We start from the raw sequence: 24,476 nt of genomic DNA on the forward strand, positions 1-24,476 counted from the left end.
AGGGAGATCTCGGGTTTGGTCACCACAAAGAGCATGTCGTCCGCGTACGCGGCGACCTTGTGGTGCACTTGCCCTGTTTCCACTCCGGTGATGTCTGTGTTGTGTCTAATGTGTGAGAGGAACGGTTCTAGTGCGAGGACAAATAAGAGTGGGGAGAGGGGGCAACCCTGTCTCGTGCCGTTGTGTATGGTGAAGGTCTCCGTGGGCGCTCCATTAACTATTACCTGGGCTGTCGGTTCCCGATAAAGTTCCTCTATCCACCTTCTCAGGTGGGGTCCTAGTCCTGCTTGGGCCAGCACTTCGAAGAGGTACACCCAGCAGACCCTATCGAAGGCCTTCTCTGCGTCAGTTGACAGGAGAAGAAGACCTTCCCTCTTACCTTTACTACCGTGCATGAGGGTAAGCGCTCTGATGGTATTGTCGCGGGCCTCACGTCCCGCCACAAACCCCACCTGGTCCGGGTGGACCAGCGATGGGACATGTTTTGTGAGCCGTGTGGCCAGGATCTTGGCCATTAGCTTGATGTCGCAATTGATGAGCGATATGGGCCTGTAGTTACTACATTGTTCCCTGTCTTTACCGTCTTTGGGGATTATGGAGATATGCGCCGCTAGGGCTTGTTTAGGGATATTGTGTCCCTCCCTGACTGCGTTAAAGGCTTCTACCATTGGTTGGTATAAGTCTTCAGCATAGGTCTTGTAGTATTTGGTCGGTAGGCCATCCGGCCCTGGGCTTTTACCTGTCTTAGTTTGCTTAATTGCCATCGCTAATTCCTCTATCGTGATAGGCACATCTATCATGTCTGCTATGTCTGGGTCTAAGGTCGGCAGTGGGTGTTCAGCTAGGTATTTCCTGATCGCTTCGCGTAGGTGGGCTTTCGCCTTTTGAGTTTGTGGTTGTGGCAGCGTGTACAGGTCCGAGTAATATGTGCGGATGGTGTTTTGTATGTCTTTCGGGAGATGGTGTAATTTCCCTTGTTTGTCTCGAATCTTGTCAATGTAAGTGTGTTGTCTCTGTTTTTTCAGCATCGCGGCTAGGAGCTTGCCGCTTTTGTTTCCCTGTTGTGCAAAGAGGGCCTTGTGTCTTATCGCTTCTCTGTGGTGTTTGGTGTGCAGTAGGGTGGCGAGCTCTCTCCTTAGTTGAAGAAGTCGTGATTGGTGTGTGCTGTCAGGTGTTAGTTTGTTTTGTTCGTCTACCTTGTGGATGTCGGACAGTAGGTCGTTTAACCGTGCCTCGGTCCGTTTCTTCAGTAGTGCCCCCTGTTGTATGTAGTGTCCCCTTATCACGCTCTTGTGCGCTTCCCAACGGATTGTCGGGGAGGTCTGTTCGGCCGTATTGAGTGTGAGGTATTCTTTTATTTTCTCGCCTATGAAGCCCGAGATCTCTTGATTGGCTAGGAGGTACTCATTGAGTCTCCATTTCGGGTTTGTGGGACGGTAAAGTGGTGATGTCAGGGTCAGTAATACTGGGGCGTGGTCCGACCAGGTGGCCCCACCGATTGTGACTGTAGTCACCAGGGGGAGGTCGTGGTGCGTGGTATAGACATGGTCTATCCGAGAGTAGGAGTTGTGTGGTTGGGAGTAGAAAGTGAAGTTCCTTTCATCTGGGTGGTGGGCTCTCCAGCAGTCAACTAGGCGCTGGCTACGGAGAAGGGATTTGATGTGTTGTAGGTGTTGTGTGGGGACATGGGAGACGCCCGATGAAGTGTCCCATGCCGGGTCTAGCGCAATATTAAAGTCCCCCCCTAGAATGAGAGTCCCTGCCGTGAAGTGTTGGAGCTTGTGTAGTGTCTGTTTGAGAAAGCGCGCTTGTTGTTTGTTTGGTGCATAGATGCTTGCGAACGTGTACTGGTGTCCCGCAATTGTCCCTTTGAGGAATAGGTATCGACCTTCGTCGTCGGTCATGCATCCCCCCTCCTGGAACGGCAGCCTTTTGTGGAGGAGTATCGCTGTCCCCCTGGCCTTACCACCATGGTAGTCGCTGTAATACCCTTGGCTATAGTGATGGTTTGTTAGTTTGGGTCTTGCCCCTTTTTTGAAGTGGGTTTCCTGTATCATGACTATTGAGGCCCTGTGTCTGTGGAAGTCTCGTAGGGCCCCCGTCCTCTTTTCCGGTTTGTTCAGTCCTTTAGCATTTATTGTGAGGACACGTATTTGGTCGGGAGTCAACGTCATGTCGTGTGGTCGGTTCGTGTATGGACGGGTTTAAGGGGGTGTCTCCGTCTGGGGTCTCTGCCTGTCGAGTAGGCACGTCGGGTCTCAGGTGTGTCGGGGAGGGTACGGTCAGAGGGGTAGGCGTTAGGGTGGGGATGGAGGTGGTATGGGGGTCTGGGTGGAAGGGTGAGTGGTGGAGGTGTGGAAATGCCTCCGGGAGTCTCGTCACTACCTAATGACGATGAGGTATAGGCGTCGGTGAGCCTCACTCCACCGCACCTCCAGAGGTGTCGGTGAGCGGCTCGTTACCTGGTTGGCGCCTCCCTGTAGGGCGTCGGTTGGGCGTCCGGTGTGGCGAGTCGGTGTCCCTGTGGCGCGTCGGGTCACGTGGCTTCCCTATGTGGCTCGTCTTTGTTCGTTTGACATGTGCGTTTCTGTCGTCCCCGCCTTGGGGTGTACTGGCCCTAAGGCCTGTATGGGTGCGTGTCGATGAGTGCCTTAAGTCAGCGTGTGGCTGGTCTGTCATTTGTAATAAGGTCGCATTAATATAACAGCGGTATAACTGGTTACATATCACAACAGGTGAAAACAAGTCTAAACAGTTTGACAACTTCACTAGATCGTGTACATTTCGCCCCCCCCCCCCCCCCCAAAACCCACACAACTCCCACACATGGTGATTGAACATAACTGGGACGTCTGGGTCAGGTAGTGCTCGAGTTTCTGGGCCTCTCTATCCCGTATCATGAGTGGCACCCCCTACTGGGCCCATGCGTGTGGAAGGTTGGGTCCGAATTGTGGGTGCCTGAGACCCAGGGCGGGTTTAGTAGTAAAGCAGTACGGGTGGTTTGGCTATGCTAAGAGGATAATCACCAGGGTGTATGCCCTTTGTTGACCCCGTCCCCCTCCCACATTCATAAAGCAGATATTCATGCAATCCCCCCTTCTGGGTCTTCCGTATCACCCGTCTACTCATCAGCTGTTCTACAGTGTTTGGTCGTTTGTTCCTCCCCTCCCAGGTGTGCCCCACCAGCGGAGCCCCCCGCCTGCTCCCCGAGGTTCGTCACAGGTCGGGCGGGCTCCGGCGGTAGGGCCCAGCCGGGATACGGGTCTGCCCTATGTTATTCCAGCTAAGGTTGGATAAGTTTGCGAGCGTGTTCTCTTCCCTATAGTGACCCTTCCCCAGTTGTACCCTGTTGCCCCTGACTATTCAGCTAGGTGGTGGAATCTGGAGTCCGGAGCAATGTCTTGGTATCGCATTGTCCTTTATACTCTGCGGGCAGAACATGTCCGCCTGTGTCTCTAGTTCCCTGTGGCCATGTAAGTTCTGAGTGTCTATCGCCCATTGGGCTGTATACTTGCGTTTCAGACGTGCGGGGTGTCTTTAGTCTCTCGAAGTGGGGGTGGGCGACTGTGAGCTTGGTTGCGGTCGGTCTCCCGTGGGTTCCGGAGGTGGAGGGTTGCGGTTGTCTTCTTATGCGTTGGCTCCCGAGGGACGAGTAGCCTGTTGTCTCGTCCTCCGGGTTCTGGGAGGTTGCTGTGCCTGGCGGTGTGTCTCAGGAGCAAAGTTATAGAAGGCCAGTGGGTCCGGCCAAGTCATGTGTAGTGGGGGTAGTTGTAGTTCCTTCATGAGGTCCCCTAGATCTTCTTCTCTCCTCGCCGTGAGAGGGCCAGTCGGCGTGGCGATTTGAAGTCCTGTTGGGAAGTTCCAGCGGTATCTGATCCGGTTGGCCTGTAGCACGTGTGTGAGTGGGCGCATGGCCCGCCTGTACGCCAATGTTGCCGGCGATAGATCAGGGTATAGCTGTATGTCATGGCCATTATGTGAGACTTGTTTCTTGTCCCTAGCGCTTCTCAGGATGTCTTCCTTTTCTTGAAAGTGTTGTAGGCAGCAAATAACATCCCTAGGGGGGGAATCTGGAGGTCCCCTAGGTCGGAGGGCTCTGTGGGCCCTGATAAAGATGATGGGCGTCTCGGTAGGCCTCTGCAGGAGGGAGTTAAATATCTCAGTTAGGGTGTCGCGTATTGGGGCAGTTTGGTCTAGATCTTCTGGTAGGCCCCTAATTCTTATGTTTTGCCGCCTCCCTCTGTTATCCAGGTCTTCAACATGGAGGGCCATTTGGCGGATTTGGGCCGCTTGCTTCTGTATGATGTCCGCGGCTGTGTTTTGCGCCGCCACCACTTGGTCACATTCTGCCTCCAGTTTGTTTAGCTTGTGATGGATTCCCTGTATGTCCTCTCTTAGGGCCTGAAGTTCTCCCTTTAAGGAGTTATGTAGTGCCGTGTTGGCCTCTTTTAAGTCGGCTTTAGTGGGTAAGCTGCTAATTAGTGCTGCCCAGTCCGGCTGGAACTGGGCCTGGGGTGGATGAATTCCGGGCTGTACCTGTTGTGGGTGTTCGCCATGCGGTGAGGACGGGCGTGGTAGGCCCGAGGCTTCTGCGCCGTTGGAGGCCTGTGCGGTGTGGTCGGCCGGGGCAGTAAGGTATTGTCGCATACCTGCCGGTTGAGAGTTCCTCGGTGTGCCGGTGGTTGAGGCAGCCTGCTGTTGCTTGGTGTTTTTCCCCATTTTTCCGTCGATTAGTGCGTGTTTAGCGGGTTTTAGCTGTGAGCCTGAAGGGAGCCCTCGTTTCACGCCGCCATCTCGTCCGGCGTCCAGGCCACGCCCCCCCCCTTTGTATATTTAACCCCTTAAGGACCAAACTTCTGGAATAAAAGGGAATCATGACATGTCACACATGTCATGTGTCCTAAAGGGGTTAAATGTTTCTATCATATCCCCCCTGGCTTGTCTTTCCTCCAAGCTATACGATCTCTCCCTTTCTAATAAATGCAAGAAGACAGCAGGGAAGCTTTTTGTTAATTTATATTTAAAATGTATGGTTTTAGAATTAAAGTAGATGAGGACGACTAAGGAATATAGAGTAGAATTTATAAATCTAATAAATAGGTCCAGCTGTGACCTGTATACCTGCAGCCGTAAGGGAAAATGTTCTAGTATGGTTTTGTGTACATGCTTTGCTTGGTTTCGTATTTAACTAACTACATATTCTTAACACAAACAGCCTAACGATGCACAGGGAGCTAGCAGTATGTCTAATGGAGAAACATCAGGTGCTGGAGCATCTGTCAGTGAAGCACCAATGGATGGGGAAGAAGAAGAGCTGACCCTAAAATATGGAGCCCGACACGTTATTATGCTGTTTGTTCCAGTCACACTCTGCATGGTTGTTGTTGTCGCAACAATAAAATCTGTCAGCTTCTACACTGAAAAAAATGGGCAGTTGTGAGTAACTATTTAATTTAATGCTGTAAGATTCTTTAAGAAACATAATCAGAAAAGTCTGCATTTAAATGTTCATAATATTTAAAATTGTTGCCTAAGGATTGTTATTTATAAATAATCCCCAATATACTAACTAGAGCAGGGGTAGGCAACCTTCGGCTCTACAGATGTTGTGGACTACATCTCCCTTGATGCTTTGCCAGCAATATGGCTGTAAAAGCATTATGGGAGATGTAGTCCAAAACATCTGTAGAGCCGAAGGTTGCCTACCCCTGAACTAGAGTATGGATCTTTACGATTTGATCGGGGCATCCTGGGTAATTGCAGCTGAATAGAGTGAATTCAATTAACAATTTATTTTGTTGAATTGCAAATCAGTTTGCGAAATTTAGAAAAAAAACATAGCAGAGTTGGAGAAATTGTCCTGTCCAGCTCTTTTTTTCCCCTTGACTATTTTACCCTATTTTTTATTTATTTATTTTTAGTTTTTAGAATTAATAATTTTTACAATTCGCTATAAACCGTGAAAAGCGAGAAAGATATATTAACTCTTCTAAGAAGAAGAAAAATCACTGGAATGTTTTTTTTAATATTAGAAAATCTAGCTTCTTTTATTTAGTGCAAAATGCAATCGTTTTGGGTAATATGTTCACATTCATGTTCAGTGAAGGATTTATTTGCCAAGTAAGACTAACACTAATGCCAAACTGTCAGCGTAAACATTGGGGATTATTATTTACTAAACAATGATTTCTAATATCAGCTGAATTGAATTGAAGGTTTAAGTTGAAAAAACAAACAAACAATATTTACTGAAGTAAGAATTCAACGTGAATTTCAAATTTAAGGCCAAACTGGTGGAAATTAAAGTTTAGAGGACTTTTCCAGTTGGGCTATTTTGACTGTAAATTTGAACTTCACTTTGATATGTCAACCCTCAATACTTTGAACCACGTCGGACGTAAACATTTCAGCCCAAAGCCTTGTAATCTGGTTGTCGGATCACTGCGTTTTATAGTTATCCTCAATTGCTCTCAGAGCAAACAGGATAAATCAATCTTCTTGAGTTCAGTGATTTGTTTATGCTGAGATGCTGAATCCAGCTTTGCAGGAAGCTGGTAGTGCCAGCCAAGCTCCACTGAAAACCTACCCCCTCTAGTTTATTAGGAATGCAGTTTAGCAAGAATAGGGACTTTACTGATTTAAAACAGGTTTACAATCTAATTATTTCCCTAGTAGATTCTATATATTTTTTTCTTGATCACTAGCCAAAAGGTTGGAGAGGATTACATTTACACCAAATGTGCATAAAGTTTGCAGATCTGTATGCTTAAATCTTGTTTTCATTTTTATAATAATGGGAGCTAAAACTTTTGTGGTTTCTCTCTATTTAATTTGTACTTATAGAGGTAAATGTCTTTAATTTGTGCCATGTCAATAAATACCCCATCTCTATAATTTTATCAGATGGTTCTAGAACTAAACAATTTTGTAGAGTAAAGTAGAGCTTTAATCTTAACCCTCACTGCATGGTAAACCAGTTTCTATATATTTCTAATTATTACACCAAAAATTATGACTGTCACTTTCCAATGTTTTTGAATATCAGACTTGTCCCACTCCACAAATGAAATGCCAGGCAAGTCTGTTGATCATATTCCTTATGAGTGACACCTCTAGGCACAGTGTGCAATGGGTCTGGATTGACCTTTGGCTTAGTGAGATTTTACAAATATTCAAATAATTAATGTAAGAGACAAACTTAGAATGGACAAAATCTATTTAGAGTGTCATTCAGGTTTAGAACCAATCACTTTTGCCATTATAGTAAAAATCTAAACCTTCTGCAGCTCAACCGAAATGGCAAACAGGCCCATTCTGTATTGAAGCTGCAACAACAGACCTTGTATTTGTGCTTGATATGTCTGGTTCTGTTGCAAAGCATCCATGTTAAGATTGCCCTGCATATTTTAATCTTATGTTCGTGAATTTTAGGATCTACACACCTTTTTCTGAAGATACCACATCAGTTGGCCAACGACTTCTCAACTCTGTATTAAATACAATTATTATGATCAGTGTCATACTTGTGATGACAATATTCCTTGTTTTGTTATACAAGTACCGATGCTACAAGGTAAGATGGCAGAGGACTTTAGAGAATTATCCGCCTAAATATGAAGAACAAAAAAGATTTGATATAATGTTTGTAATTGATTGCATTTTGTTCTGAAGATTTGTAGCATGCTTATATAAATTAACATAAAGCAGAAATCGAACTGTAATATTTTGTGAAAGATAATGTTTCACTCACATTGTTACAAAAGTGGACTTGGTATAACTTTTTTTACTGCATTTCCTGGATCTTTCTGGATCTGGATGTATGGACCAAGATCTATGACCTGCGCATCAGTCAAGTGCAATTTTTCCTTATATAATTGTAAAATCTACCTTTAGAAGTGCATGCAGCATGTACAAGGCAGGCATGGTCATTTTGGTGAGCTAGTAAAATACCTAAGGAACATGTGGCTGGAAGTTCTGTCAACTCTAGCAACAATGTTTTACTTTTTCACATACATTCTTTTTTTAAAAATCTTCTTTAAAATTATGCCTTTGTTATCTGGCTTGTGACAGTGAGCTGCGTGTTCCATCTTCCTCTCCCCACTCCAGCTCCATCTTCCATTCCCATTTCCAGCTCCCTCTCTCCATCTTCCTCCCTCTCTTACAACCAGCTCCATTTTCTTCTCATCTCTCTCTCTCTACACAGCTCCATCTTCCTCCCTCTTTCTCCACCAGCTCCATCTTTATCCCTCTCTCCCCACCTGACCAACCTTCCTCCTTCTCTCCCCTCCAGTTCATGGTTACATAGCTGAAAAGAGACATGCATCCATCAAGTTCAGCCTTTCTGAAGTTCTATCTTCCTCTGCTCCTCCAGCTCCATCTCCTTCTCCAACTTCTTCCCCTCCCTCTCTCCCTCTCCTTCCCTTTCTACCCACCAGCTTCATCTTTCTCTCCCCCTCGACCTCCATCTTCCTCTTTACCCTCAGCACTATCTCCCCCTCTGTCCTTACTTCTACTTCTACTACTACTACTATTACTGATTTTAATAACCATTTTGTTATTACATTATGCTTTTAATTTTAAAATGTGTTTTTCTTTTTAGTTTATTCATGGATGGTTGATTCTGTCATCGTTAATGCTGCTTTTCATGTTCACATATATATATCTTGGGTAAGTGTATTTAAACTGTACTAGTTATTGCAAACCCCCTTCCCCCGCTAATTTTCAAGCCGCTCTGTTACTTTAGAGAGTGTTTACACATAAAGCAAGTGCTATAACATGCTGCAGAACAATATGCACACATCATAACCAAACCAAACTAAAATACTTTTTTTATCCTAGATTCAACCGCTCTAAAACTTATGAGAATATAAGGTTAAAATACTAACCCTTACCTAAAGCTCTAAACAACTCTAGCCCCTGTTATATTTCTTCACTTGTAGGTACACCCCTTCTCGGTTTGTCCGCTATACAGGTGGTCCTCACTTTACAACCTACCTTTTTTATGATGGCTTACACTAACAACCAGCTCTCTAGCGTGGGGACTCAAGGGATTCATTTTACAACCGAGCCGTAAGAAAGGAACCCGGTCAGTAAGTGACGAGTGTCTTTACTGGTGACCTTCTCCTGTCTGCTATTTGCACCCTTACTGCTAATTCGCGCTTGCAGGACTTCTCACAGGCGGCTCCCTTCCTTTGGAACAGTCTGCCTACCTCCATCAGACTCTTCCCTTGTCTTCAATCATTTAAGAAGTCCCTCAAAACCCATCTGTTCAGAAATACTTATGGCCTCGCAGAGTAACTTATATTTTACAAACCTGTCTCTTGTTCTCTTCTAAAGGGTTACACTACACTCTTACTTCCAGTTCTGTAACTTTCCCACCTTGAAATGCCCTATTGTGTTTTTATACTCCGTCTCCTCTAGACTCTGTAAGCACATTTGAGTAGAGTCCTCATCAACCTATTGTTCCTGTAACATTTTTTAATTCTCTCATTTATTCTTAATTTCCCCCTTTTTATAATATTGTAAAGAGCTGTGGAATAAGTTGACACTATATAAAAAACATAATAATGTGTGTGTGTGTGTGTATGTATGTATGTATGTATGTAAACAAAAGCACTTTTGTTTTTGCCCCCTATTTTCTTAAACTGAACTCAAAGATCTAAGACTTTTTCTATGTACACAAAAGGTCTATTTCTCGCAAATATTGTTCACAAATCTGTCTAAATCTGTGTTAGTGAGCACTTCTCCTTTGCCGAGATAATCCATCCACCTCACAGATGTGGCATATCAAGATGATGATTAGACAGCATGATTATTGCACAGGTGTGCCTTAGGGTGGCCACAATGAAAGGCCGACCTAAAATGTGCAGTTTTATCACACAGCTGATGAAAAATGGGGGCAAAAAACAAAAGTGTTGCGTTTATAATTTTCTTCAGTGTATGTATATATATTATAAAAGTGTGTGTGTGTGTGTGTATGTGTGTGTATGTGTGTGTATATATATATATATATATATAGAGAGAGAGAGAGAGAGAGAGAGAGAGAGAGAAGCACTGTAGCCTCATCATGTCTTTAAAGTGGTTGTACTGCCTGGAATATCAAACAGTGTTTAACTTTGACTGAGAATCCCTGTTTTAGACTGAAATTAACCCCTTAAAACCGGAGGGCGTACTATTACGCCCTATTCTAAGCGGCTCTAAACGCCGCAGGGCTTATAGTACGCCCTCTGTTTTTTTTTACTTACCCGGTCGCCGGCGATCCCACGCCGACGATCGCGGTTGGGGGGACTCCCAGGGAGCCCTCCGCGGCACATCTGACATCCTGCAGCCCCCTGGCCATGTGAGAGTGAGGTCCTTGCGAGGACCTCACAATCACATGGCCGGGTTAGCTGCCTGGTGCATTGCCAGCAGGGGGACTGCCTGTAATGACAGTTAGTCCCCCTGCTGGCTGGAAATCAAATAAAATAAATTAAATAAGTGTAAAAAAATATATATATATACTTAGATCATATATATATACACACATACACTATCTAGGTGTATTTTACTATTAATATATATATAGTTATATATATATTAATATCAAATTACACGTAGACTGATACTGATTAAATATATATATATATAATTATTGTTATATATATATTTATATATAATATAAAAAAAATATGTAAATACGTTAAAAAATAAAAAATAAAATTATTAAAAAAATATATAGATGTGGGGGGCGGGGCCTGACCATCAAGACGAGCAGACGCATGTCTTGTCGGCTCCTGGGCAAATAGCGTTTTATTGCTCCAAAATCATTGTCTTCAGCCCACACCTGGCTTCCTGCCACCGCCTGGCAACTCTTGGGCATCCCTGGAAACAAAACAAAACAAGCAACTGTATGCCCACGCCGACTGACGGCCGATTGAACACTGCGGCCTCCTCCGTGGTCAGGGTGGGAGAAGCGGCCAATCTTGCGATCCCGGCCTGGAGGGGCCAATCCTACACATGGCTGGCGCCTATACTCCCCCCCCCCCTATGGTCCGGTGGGGGTTATCCCGGACCCCACCAAGGAATCTCAGCACTCTGGCACCAACGAGCCAGCACAACTCCAGTAAGCCTGAAACTCTGTAGAGGCCCCAAGATGGCCGCTGCTAAGGAACCAGCGTGGCGGGGAGAAGCAAAGCTCGCCAACATGAACCCTGAAGAACCCAAGCCCTGTGTACCTCAAACACCCTCGTGGGAAATCAGATTCAACACTGCGTTCGACGAGCTCTGCACAGCATTCTGGGCCCGAATAGAGGCTCGACAGCTACAGCAGACCCTTTCCTTACCTGCTCCTGGGGGGACCTCTGGCGTGGACCGAACGCATCAAAGTCAAAATAAGCCGAGAGACCGGATGGATGTCCAGCCCATCAAACACACGCAGCCAAGTGAGCCTGTCAGTGATAGAGGCTCCCAGGGGGTGACGGGCACTGTCTATGCAGACGAAGAGCCCAGAGATAAAGAAGCACTGGAATGCTTATCAGATCTAGGTTCTGGAGCGGAGGAAAAGCAAGACCGCTGTGATGGCCTGCATGCTCTGGGGGACTCCCGACCAAGGCCTGAGGATGAAGGAGGACTTGATCGAAACTGCCTGCCAACAAGAAAACCCAGATTCCGCTTGCCTCACACATGTGGTATTGGCTGATATAGACCTGCAGACTGTACCTGTGTCATTCTCCTTAGTTGTTATTATTGCATTCAGTTTGAGTTTGTATTAGTTTAACCCCTTAAGACCGGAGGGCGTACTATTACGTCCTTTTAAAAGCGGCTCTAAACGCCGCCGGACGTAAAAGTACGCCCTCCGGTTTTTAGTAACTTACCCGGTCGCTGGCGGTCCCACGCCGGCGATCGCGGTTCGGGGGACTCCCAGGGAGCCCCCCGCGGCACGTCCGCCCTCCAGGAGCCCTCCCGGCCATGTGAGAGTGAGGTCCTTGCGAGGACCTCACAATCACATGCCCGGTATAGCTGCCTGCTGCATTGCCAGCAGGGGGACCAACTGTAATGACAGTTGGTCCCCCTGCTGGCTGAAAATCAAATAAAAATGTTTTAAAACAGTGTAAAAATAAATAAATTATATACTTAGATCATATATATATATTATATATATATGATCTAAGTATATATATACACATATACACACATACACATACACCGTCTAGGTGTATTTTAATATTAATATATATATAATTATATATATATATTAATATCAAATTACACGTAGACTGATACTGATTAAATATATATATAATTATTGTTATATATATATTTATAAATAATATAAAAAAAAATAATATGTAAATATGTAAAAAAATTAAATAAAAAAATAATTAAAAATAAAATATTAAAAAATATATAGATGTGTTTTATTTCGTTCTAACTGTATTCTGATATTAATATATATATATTTATATCAAAATACACTTATAACGAAATAATATATATATCTATATACATAAATATATACGTATATATCACTATATATATATATACCTATATATAAATAAAAATATTAAAAATATATATATATATACGTATATATACACATATGTATATATATACATATATTAATTCTACACATATATTTATGTAATAATTTTACATAATTAGGTATCCTAATTAATTACAATTAGCGGGACCTGCCTGACCACCCATGCCGAAAGTATAGGGAATTTAATTTGCTAGCACTATATTTAACCCTATAACTTTCCAAGACACCATAAAACCTGTACATGGGGGGAAACAGCACTTACAGGGACGATATTATTGCTGCAATACTTTTTACTGTTTTGAAACACAAATATTTGTGTTCAGCGAAGTCTCCTGAGTACAACAGTACCCCTCATGTACAGGTTTTATGGTGTTTTCAAAAATTACAGCGTCAAATATAAGGCTTGTGTTTAATTTTTTTCACATTAAAATTCGCCAGATTGCTTACGTTGCCTTTATGACCCTATGGTAGCCCAAGAATGAAAATTACCCCTATGATGGCATACCATTTGCAATAGTAGACAACCAAAGGTATTGCAAATGGGGTATGTCCAGTCTTTTTTAGTAGCCACTTAGTCACAAACACTGGCCAAAATTGGCGTTTTTTGCATTTTTCACACACAAACAAATACAAACGCTAACTTTGTCCAGTGTTTGTGACCAAATGGCTACTAAAAAAGACTGGACATCGCTTATTTGCAATACCTTGGGTCGTCTACTATTGCAAATGGTATGCCATTATGGGTGTAAATTTATTTCCTGGGCTACTATACAGTCTCAAAGGCAACGTAACCAATCTGGCGAATTTCAATTTCAAATGTAACACGCTATATTTGACCCTGTAACTTCCCAAAACACCATAAAACCTGTACATAGGGGGTACTGTTTTACACGTGAGACTTTGCTGAATACAAATATGTGTATTTTATTGCAGTAAAAGCAAACAGTATTATGACATTGACAGTTAAAATGTCATGAAGAACGAAAAAAATAAAAAAAAATCTTATTTTCTCCCATTTTTTTCATATTAAATTATGTTTCATAGCTAAATATTTGATATTAAATGAAAGCCCTGTTTCCCCTGAATAAAATGATATATAATAAGGGGGGGTGCATTTAATATGAAAGAGGTGAATTACGGTTGGACAGACATATAGCGCAAATGCCAGGTTTTGTTTACGTTTTGTTTCGTTCACAACTTGTACATTTGGCTGCGGTGTTAAGGGGTTAAGATGCAGAGCCTGTTACCAAAGACATGAATAACCTTTCGATATACTCCCCCATACTAGCTTGCCAGACTATCACCTTATGGCTAGACAAAATGTTTCTCACACTTGGTGGCCCTCTCCCATCTTAGATACGCTTCACCATCTCAACATATGATACCTCACTAAGACAACCACTACAGCAGTCAGAGTATCAAGCCTAATTTACCCAGCCTAACAGTCTAACAGTCTCTACTCACTGACTGGTACAAGCATGTTTAATATGTTAAAATGTGAATTAACCTCATGTTGAGAAATATGTTTAGCCTGCCTTCCATAACACTTTAAATTGTGCTATTTGTCTTAGCATGTTTACTAAGTACCACAAATCGATGATGCCTTAGAAGAGCTTGTTAAATCTATATTATAAAAATGTGCTATGTGAAATGCTATGACTTTGCTTGCAGCAGCTGTTGTGGCTCTGAATGTTTACTGTTACTCCAAGCACAAATAAAATAAAGAATTAAAAAAAAATATATGTAGATGTGTGTTATTTCGTTCTAACTGTATTGTGATATTAATATATATATATTTATATCAAAATACACAGAACAAAATAATATATATATATCTATATACATAAATATATACGTATATATCACTATATATAAATAAAAATAGTTAAAAAAAAAAAATATATATATATACATATATTAATTCTACATATATATTTATGTAATATTTTTACATAATTAGGTATCTTAATTAATTACAATTAGCGGGACCTGGCTGACAACCCATGCCGAAAGTATAGGGAATTTAATTTGCTAGCACTATATTTAACCCTATAACTTTCCAAGACACCATAAAACCTGTACATAGGGGGTACTGTTTTACTCGGGAGACTTCGCTGAACTCAAATATTAGTGTTTCAAAACAGTAAAATGTATTACAACGATGATATCGCCAGTAAAAGTGACGTTTTTTTCATTTTTCACGCACAAACAGCACTTACACAGACGATATTATTGCTGTGATACTTTTTACTGTTTTGAAACACAAATATTTGTGTTCAGCGAAGTCTCCCGAGTACAACAGTACCCCTCATGTACAGGTTTTATGGTGTTTTCCAAAGTTACAGCGTCAAATATAAGGCTTGTGTTTCATTTTTTTCACATTAAAATTCGCCAGATTGGTTACGTTGCCTTTGAGACCCTATGGTAGCCCAAGAATGAAAATTACCCATATGATGGCATACCATTTGCAATAGTAGACAACCCAAGGTATTGCAAATGGGGTATGTCCAGTCTTTTTTAGTAGCCACTTAGTCACAAACACTGGCCAAAATTGGTGTTTTTTGCATTTTTCACACACAAACAAATACTAACGCTAACTTTGGCCAGTGTTGGTGACCAAATGGCTACTAAAAAAGACTGGACATACCCCATTTGCAATACCTTGGGTTGTCTACTACTGCAAATGGTATGCCATTATGGGTGTAAATTTAATTCCTGGGCTACTATACAGTGTCAAAGGCAACGTAACCAATCTGGCGAATTTCAATTTCAAATGTAACATGCTCTATTTGACCCTGTGACTTCCCAAAACACCATAAAACCTGTACATAGGGGGGTACTGTTTTACACGTGAGACTTTGCTGAATACAAATATGTGTATTTTATTGCAGTAAAAGCAAACAGTATTATGACATTGACAGTTAAAATGTCATGTAGAACTAACAAAATAACAAAATTTATTATTTTCTCCCATTTTATTTTCATATTAAATTATGTTTCATAGCTAAATATTTGATATTAAATGAAAGCCCTGTTTCCCCTGAATAAAATGATATATAATAAGGGGGTGCATTTAATATGAAATAGGTTCATAACCAGTTAAATAGCATTATGGATTTACAATAGTTTTGCTATGGACTGAATGGATTAGAAACAATCTGTTGAAACAACTATGTATCCAAACCCATGCTTTGATACAAAAGCTGTGTATAAAGATTGAAAGTGTTGTGTACTGCAGAAATACACACACTGTCTATTGTATTTCCTATGTGAATGCTGCATAGCATTCTGAGTGTATGGGGAAACATATTCTCTACGTTGTGCTACTAGTTTTTGTTTTTTTGTTTTTAAATATATATATAGATATATCTCTATATATATTTAAAAAAAAAAAAAAACTAGTAGCACAACGTAGAGAATATGTTTCCCCATACACTCATATATATATATATCGATATGTAACTGAACTTTAATCTTATTTTCTTGATTTCATTTTTTTCATGACAGTGAAGTTTTCAAGACATACAATGTAGCAATGGATTATCCAACTCTAATCATGGTAATATGGAATTTTGGGGCAGTTGGAATGATCTGCATTCATTGGAAAGGTCCCCTTCAGCTCCAGCAAGCATATCTTATAATGATTAGTGCACTCATGGCTCTCGTCTTCATCAAGTATCTTCCAGAATGGTCAGCGTGGGTAATACTTGGAGCCATCTCCATCTATGGTATTTACATCCTTACATCCATAGCCTTTAGTTCCGATATACAGTGGAACCTCGGGACTCAAACTTAATCCGTTCAAAAGGCTGTTTGAGAACCGATTTGTTTGAAAACCGATTCAAAATTTTCCATAAGAATTAATGTAACTTAGATTAATCTGTTAATATCTGCTTTGTGAAAGATAAATGTTATTTGAAGCAATTAATTCACAACCGCATAATATAATGTAACTGTTAAACGTATATGTCTTATACTTAACTGTATAAATGGCACTGTAGTGGCGTTTAAAATTATGTAGAATTGACATTTAAACAATGTTTACATTAAAGGTCACATTTCAAGCGTCCTATATTAGCTTTTACCATTGAAGAATTGCCTTTGCATCTGAGTTATAGTTCCAGTATTTTGTTAATTTATTTTCAACTTTTACTTAAAATGTTTTACCAGAATTATATTCAGTGCCTAACTTGCTAGAGGCTCGGTGGGCAATCTTGAATTCCGGAATTCTCTAACTTAAAGGTATATTATAGTCCCCAGAACAACTACAGCTTAAGGGGACACTATAGTCACCCAGACCACTTCAGCTCAATGAAGTGGTCTGGGTGCCAGGTCCCTCAGGTTTTAACCCTTCACATGTAAACATAACCGTTTCAGAGAAACTGCTATGTTTACATTTTGGGTTAATCCAGCTTCTAGTGGCTGTCTTCCGGACAACCACTAGATGCGCATCTGCGACACTGGAGGCGAATTTCGCCTCCATCGCGCAGAGCGTCCATAGGAAAGCATTGAGAAATGCTTTCCAATGGGCACTTTGAATGCGCGCGCGGCACTTGCCGCGCATGCACATTTGGCTCCAGTGACGTCGGACGGGGGAGCTGATGTCAGACGGGGAGGAGAGGTCACCAGCGCCGAGGGAACCCGGCGCTGGATTAAGCTAAGTGACTGAAGGGGGGCACCCACAGGGCACTATAATGTCAGGAAAACCGCTTTGTTTTCCTGACACTATTGTGATCCTTTAATGTATTTGTTATGGTGAGGATAATAATTCCCTTCAGGCTTTTTGAAGTAAACACTATCTTTTCAGAGAAAATGCAATGTTTACATTACAGCCTAAGGATACCATCTCTGGCCACGTCTCACATGGCTACTAGAGGTGCTTCCTGGGGCAGTGTTGGACAGTGTGCAGCACTGCCATTCGGTGTCTTCACCCTCTGCATGGATACACTGAACTTTCCTCATAGAGATGTATTAAATTAATACATCTCTCTGAGTAGATGCTGATTGACCAGGGCTGTGTTTGGCTTGTTCTGGCTCTTCCCCTGATCTGCCTCCTTGACAGTCTCAGTAAATCCAATGCTTTCCTAAGTTACAGGATTGTGATAGGCTTTGATCAACATTTCTGATGATGCCAGCCAAGTAGGCAAATCAGGGGCAGAGCCAGCAGCAGCAAACTGGAATAAAAGTTACATTTTTACTATATTTAAGGGAGGGGCAGGGGGCTATATGGTGTTGTTATAACTATAGGGTCAGGAATATATGTTTGTGTTTCTGAGCCTATAGTATTCTTTTAATGGAATCTGGAGCTTCTGTCAGTCTTACAAGATGGAGAGAAGTGGATTTTTACCATATGATGTATGGTATACTTAATGTTGCTGATCTTTAATCTAATGATGGAGGTATTTCACATTATTCATGTTATGTTATTCTGGACATACATATCCAAATATTACATTAAATTGGGTTTTGTGAGGTTATTTCTTTTTACTTTGCCTTGTATGATACAGTTAACAATTTCTGTACATAAAAAATATGAACATATGCAGGATAAAAAATGTTAACAGGCATTATGTAATTATGTCATAAAATATGTCAATACTGAGAAAATGCTTAGTAGCCTTACAGAGCTTAGTGTCCATCATATACATTATATTGTAAATTTGTTTATTTGTCATTGTTTATTATGACCATCTATCTTAGCTGGCAGGCATAAGCCTTCCACATTTGGCATCATAATGACATTCTTGTTACAGTTGTATTACTGTTCAGATTTGAAAAATAATATATACCGTATATACTAGAGTATAAGCCGAGTTTTTTAGCACATTTTCTGTGCTAAAAAACCCCAACTCGGCTTATACTCGAGTCAATAGTCTGTATTATGGCAATTTGCATTGCCATAATACAGACAATGGGGCTGTGGGGGCTGCAGAGATCTTACTTACCTCTCCTGCAGCTCCTGTCAGCTCTCTCCTCCTCCGCGCCGTCCGTTCAGCACCTCGGTCAGCTCCCAGTGTAAATCTCGCGAGAGCCGCGGTTCTCGCGAGACTTACACTGGGAGCTGACAGAGGGAGCTGAACGGACGGCGCGGAGGAGGAGAGAGCTGACAGGAGCTGCAGGACAGGTAAGTAACAGCTCTGACAGCCCCCCTCCTCCCCCCCCACTGAACTACCAATGCTGGACCAGCAGGGAAGGAGAGCCCCCCTCCCTGCTATGTATCAAGCAGGGAGGGGGGACGAAAAAAAAAGATAGTAGTAATAATAAAAATAAAAAAAATAAAATAATAAATAATAATAAAAAAATAAATAATAATTAAATTAAATAAATACAAATAATAATAAATAATAATAAAAAAAATTAAAATAATTAAAAAAAAAAAAAAATTGCCCACCCCCCACCAAGGCTCTGCAACACACACACACACACACACACCACTCATACACACACACTGCATTCATACACACACTGCACTCATACACACACGCTGCACTCATACACACACGCTGCACTCATACACACACACTGCATTCATACACTCACACTGCATTCATACACTCACACTGCATTCATACACACACACTGCATTCATACACACACTGCACTCATACACACACTGCACTCATACACAAACTGCATTCATACACACGCTGCACTCATACACTCACACTGCATTCATACACTCACACTGCATTCATACACACACACTGCATTCATTATACACACACTGTAAATAAATATTCAATTAATATATTTTTTTTAGGATCTAATTTTATTTAGAAATTTACCAGTAGCTGCTGCATTTCTCACCCTAGTCTTATACACGAGTCAATAAGTTTTCCCATTTTTTGGGGGTAAAATTAGGGGCCTCGGCTTATATTCGGGTCGGCTTATACTCGAGTATATACGGTATATTTTTAAAAACACCTCTCCACAAAAAATTAGACAGGAGCCATTTTAGAATGGCAGCTTGTTCCAACTAATTGCTGCACATGTCATCATTCCTTAAGGATTTGAGTGAAAATGGAACCAGGCAAGTTAAAGTTACGTGATCATTATATCTCTTAGATCTCTTAGCTGTATTGTGTCCAAAGGGACCTTTGAGAATGCTGGTGGAAACTGCACAGGAAAGAAACGAGCCCATCTTCCCTGCACTTATTTATTCTTGTAAGTATTGTTTTCCTTTCATAATCACTGAAGTGTTTCTGGGTTTTTTTGTGTTGTGTTTTACTACCACTGATAATTGAGTTGTCAACTCTAAATATGTTATTTGTCTAGCATAGTATTAGTATTCTTTATATAGCGCCAACATATTCCACAGCAGCTTATAATCAGACATCTAATAGCAAAGTGTTTCATATGAAAGACTTTCAACTCCCTTTTGGGAATGGGGCGTTCATTAAATGCTGAATCTGCTTGAGCAAACTCTGCTACTTTCTTTTGCCTTAATTCTCTTAAATTAAGCTGATCAAATTTACTTTATTCACTGCTAACGAAAACTATGTTGAGCTGAATCGATCCCTTCTATTTTCAAATGGATCCCATGGTAGGGGTGGGATTAATCTGAAAAACCCCAGCTGAACACTAACAAACACAAACTGAATGTCCCTGCTTTAAAGGACCACTATAGTGCCAGGAAAACAAACTTGTTTTCCTGGCACTATGTAGTCCTTAGGTCCCTCCCCACCCTCATGGCCCCCCCTCCCACTGGGCTGAAGGGGTGAAAACCCCTTCAGCCACTTACCTTTATCCAGTGCCGGGCTCCCTCGGCGCTGGGGACCTCGTCACATATGTTTTTGCTGTTGATCCAAAAGAAGGCAAAAAACCTAGTCTGAAGCGCTTCCAATTTTGCAACAAACTAGGAAAAACTTCCTTTTTGACCCCAAAATAGCAGTCAGATGTCTCATTGGATCAAGCAGCTATTACCCCACTAATTAGAAATGATATCCCTGTATGTTATGTTTTTGCAAGTATTTATCCAATTGCAATTTAAACATCTGTATGGACTCTGATAGAACCACCTCTACAGGCGAAGAATTCCATATCCTTATTGCTCTTACTGTAAAAAAAAACCTTTTCTTTGCCTTAGATGAAATCTACTTTCTTCCATCCTAAATGTGTGACCTCATGTCCCATGTATAGCCCTGGTTATGAATGGATTTCCAGATATTGGTTTGTACTGGCCCCGAATATATCTGTATAATGTTATCATATTCCCTCTCAGGCACCCTTTTTCCAAACTAAAGAGATTAAAATGTTTAAACTTTCTTCGTAACTAAAATGCTCCATTCCTTTTATCAATTTTGTAGCTCCTCTCTGCACTTTTTCTAGTGCCATGATATCCTTCTTTAGAACAGGTGCCCAAAATTGTACAGCATATTCAAGGTGTGGTCCTACCAGCGCTTTATAAAGAGGCAAAATTATATTTTCATCCCAAGACTTTATGCCCCTATTTATACATGACAAAACCTTACTGGCCTTAGCAACTGCAGATTGCAATTGCATATTGCTGCCTAATTTGTTGTCTATAACAATTCCCATATCCTTCTCGTGTGTGGTTATCCCTAGTTCACTACCATTGAGGGTGTAGATTGCTTGTGCATTCTTAACCCCGAAGTGCATAACTTTGCATTTCTCTACGTTAAATTTCATCTGCCATTTTAGTGCCCAGTCCCTCAATCTATCCAAATCCATTTGTAGCAAAGCAATATCCTGCTCACATTTTATTACTTTACAAAGTTTTGTGTCATCTGCAAACACTGATACATGGCTTTCAATGCCTATTTCAAGATCATTTATAAATATGTTAAATAGAAGCGGTCCCAAAACAGAACCCTGAGGGACACCACTTACCACTTTTGTCCAGCATGAAAATTTACCATTAATAACAACTTGTTGTACTCTATCCTTAAGCCAATGTTCTACCCAAGAACAAGAATATTCATCTAGACCAATTTATTTTAGTTTGAAGACTAACCTGTTGTGTCCTAAAGTAATAATTAGAAACGTGTCTGCAAATCTGGGTATAAATGAATTTATTGTGTTATTTTAATTTAAAGCTGCTATGGTGTGGACAGTGGGAATGGCTGACTCTGGTAATGCAGATGGAAGGAGAGCTCCACAAACACAAAGTACAGGTACATTTTTGAAAAATTATTTTACTCAATAAGGATATAATAAACAAATCAGGCTGTTTACCATGGTCCTTCAAAATAACCATTTTACATTTTGCTGGCACTTCCCCACTGAACTCTTGGTGCAGACACCTAATGGCCTCTTGTAGTTAAGAGAGCAGGAGGACTTGGACACTCTATCTTATGAGCTCCAGATACCGCCGGTGGTGGGCCAACCTGCTACCATTTATTCAGCAGGACTGCGTCTACTGCCATCTGCCTCTTTACCACGGAAGACCTCACCAGCTGGCTGGCCAAAATGCCAAAGCAGTGGCATAACCCAGAAAGATTCATGTTCACCCTCCATCCGTTCTCGCATTCTGTTGTGTAAGCATATTGAATATTAATTCCTGATTGCACATATGTATATATTGAATTGAATCTACTCTAGAGGTGGAGGGTGGGTGCTTATGGGGAAATCTCTGAGGCCGAAAATGTTACTTATATAGTTAAACTGCAAGGATTCATTGCAATGGCTTCATATAAACTGTGGGATATTTGTATCCAGGAAAATAAGCATTGTGTTAACCAACTCAAGCCCACATACATACAGAGCCATTTTTTTTCTAATACGTATATGGTGGCACCCGACAATACGTTTATAATGGGGTTACCGTAATGGTGACTCCCACATATGGATAATCATTTGGCCACATAGAACAGTCACAATGGCTGGGATAATGTAGACTCAGGTGACAAGTATGTCTCAGGTTTCCTACCCTAGTGGGCTCTCCTCCTACCAGAAAGACAGATATGCGGCACATTACCCAGCCCCCCTCCCTCCCTTTGTCCCAGTTCGGATTGACAATAAATGGCCATCCATCCCCCTGCATGGTAATAACCATAAGTGCAACAGGGAGTTAGCAAAGAAAAACAAGTCTATAGAAGACCTATGGTATACTTCATAGAACTTATTGTGGAAACACAATCCAATGCCATAGGCATCTCCTATGTATTGTGCAAGAAGATTACTGTAACCAGCAGTTGTTACGAGTGAAAGCTGAACGCAAAATACAAAACGTATGTTGGTTGGAAGCTGTTGTCCCATAGGACAAAGTAGTCTGTGCTTTTTCCCATGTTATGTATTGCTCTGTAATTTAAGTGACATTCCAAAACAGACTGAATTATTTAAATTTCTTTGAAAAACTCAAAAGTGATTGTGCTTTTTTGTTGTTGTTATTTATGTAAATGAATAAAAACACTTAACAGATTTTTTTTTTTCTCTTATTGTTTTATCAGAAGAAAATTCATCAAACAATATAACTAATCCATCTCAAGTGAATAGGGAGGCTCTCGAAACCAGGATTCAAACTCAAAGCATTCCAGCTCCTTCTATAGATGACGCAGAAGAAGAACGTAAGTATAAGATCTTTTACAATAGGCACACATAGTTATCTTAACTAATAATAATACCTACTTTACATTTAATGAACGACAAGAACTTAAATCACCATTTAGCAAGTTGGGTGGGAATTATTTGTCATAAATAGAATAATTTACCATTTTATATTTTCTACATTATATCATCATTCTATGCCAAAGGTTCTTTAAAGGACCACTTCACACCCATAAAATATTTCAGCTTGCTTAAAGGGATCCTATAGTGCCAGGAAAACAAACCCATTTTCCTGGCGCTATAGGCTCTTGGAGTGCCCCCTCCCTCGGCGCTGAAGGGGTTTAAACCCCTACAGCCACTTACCTTAATCCAGCACCGGGCTCCCTCGGCGCTAGTGACTTTTCCTCCCCCGCCAATGTCCGCACCGGAGTGGAACCTTAATGCGCATGCGCAGCCAGAGGCTCGCAAGCATTCAAACTCGCCCATAGGAAAGCACTACTCAATGCTTTCCTATGGGGATCTCAGTGCAAATCGCGGAAGCGGCCTCTAGTGGCTGTCAGGGAGACAGCCACTATAGGCTGGATTAACCCTGCAGTGTAAACATAGCAGTTTCTTTGCCTATAGTGGTCCTTTAAGGGCTTTGTGGGTGTGGAGTATTCCTTTTCAAATGCACTTTATAAAAATGCAGCTTTCTATGACAAATCGGCACTTTTATAATTGATAAAATACCCTCTTGGCTGTCAAACAGCCTGGAAGGTTTGCATCCTGCTTCTGTTAGCTTTCCTGAGCTAACGGAAGTGGCAGTTATGCATGTATTCACTGGGGGTGTGTCTCCACAGTAATATGTACTTTTTTGCAGTGGAGTGTCACTTTAAAGCTCAATCTAGTAAAATACTTTTAAAACATTACCTTTTTCATTATTTGAATATTTAAGTAATGCCGTAATGCAGTTTTTTTTTTTGTATGTTTTTTATTACACAAGTTAAGATGTGTGTGAAATGGATTGCCCTTTACAGATGTTCTACGTTATAGACAAAGTATGAAGTGACCGTTAAAAAGATAAACTGGCAAGAAACCTGACCTATCTATATCCAATAGATTCCTCTTTGTTCTGAACAAGACTAGAGATAAAATGTGAATTAAGATTGGCCACCGAAAGAGGGTCCAGTCTCCATTTTCATCTCCACCCCACACCATTCCATTTAAACAGATCCTCTCTGGAATAAATCAAAATATGTTCATTCAGTAATAAGTCAGTATCTGATCATTGTGGGAAAAGAGAAAACAGATGTAGAGGGGACAGTATTGCATTTCATTAATAATATTAGAGTTGGAAAAGAGGTATAAGTTAAGTGCTGTTATGTTTTCATATGTTTAAGTGTTTTTCCCTTTTTGCAGAAATTTAAAAATCTATTTTTAATGCTAGATGTGTTCCTAGCCATTTAGATAT

General features: G+C 41.3%; 1 protein-coding gene across 1 annotated transcript in view; it reads left to right on the forward strand.

The window, feature by feature from the left end:
• LOC134587070 (presenilin-2-like) overlaps positions 1-24,476 on the forward strand; it is a 57,374-nt gene that overhangs the window by 27,724 nt on the left and 5,174 nt on the right. The window contains exons 3-9 of the mRNA XM_063443187.1: positions 5,216-5,436; positions 7,432-7,573; positions 8,600-8,667; positions 16,028-16,248; positions 19,586-19,684; positions 21,577-21,654; positions 22,930-23,046. Coding sequence (XP_063299257.1) covers positions 5,216-5,436; positions 7,432-7,573; positions 8,600-8,667; positions 16,028-16,248; positions 19,586-19,684; positions 21,577-21,654; positions 22,930-23,046 — 946 coding nt within the window. The remainder of the gene's footprint in view (positions 1-5,215; positions 5,437-7,431; positions 7,574-8,599; positions 8,668-16,027; positions 16,249-19,585; positions 19,685-21,576; positions 21,655-22,929; positions 23,047-24,476) is intronic.

Source organism: Pelobates fuscus, chromosome 2, assembly GCF_036172605.1.
Source record: "Pelobates fuscus isolate aPelFus1 chromosome 2, aPelFus1.pri, whole genome shotgun sequence".
Classification (NCBI taxonomy): Eukaryota; Metazoa; Chordata; class Amphibia; order Anura; family Pelobatidae; genus Pelobates; species Pelobates fuscus.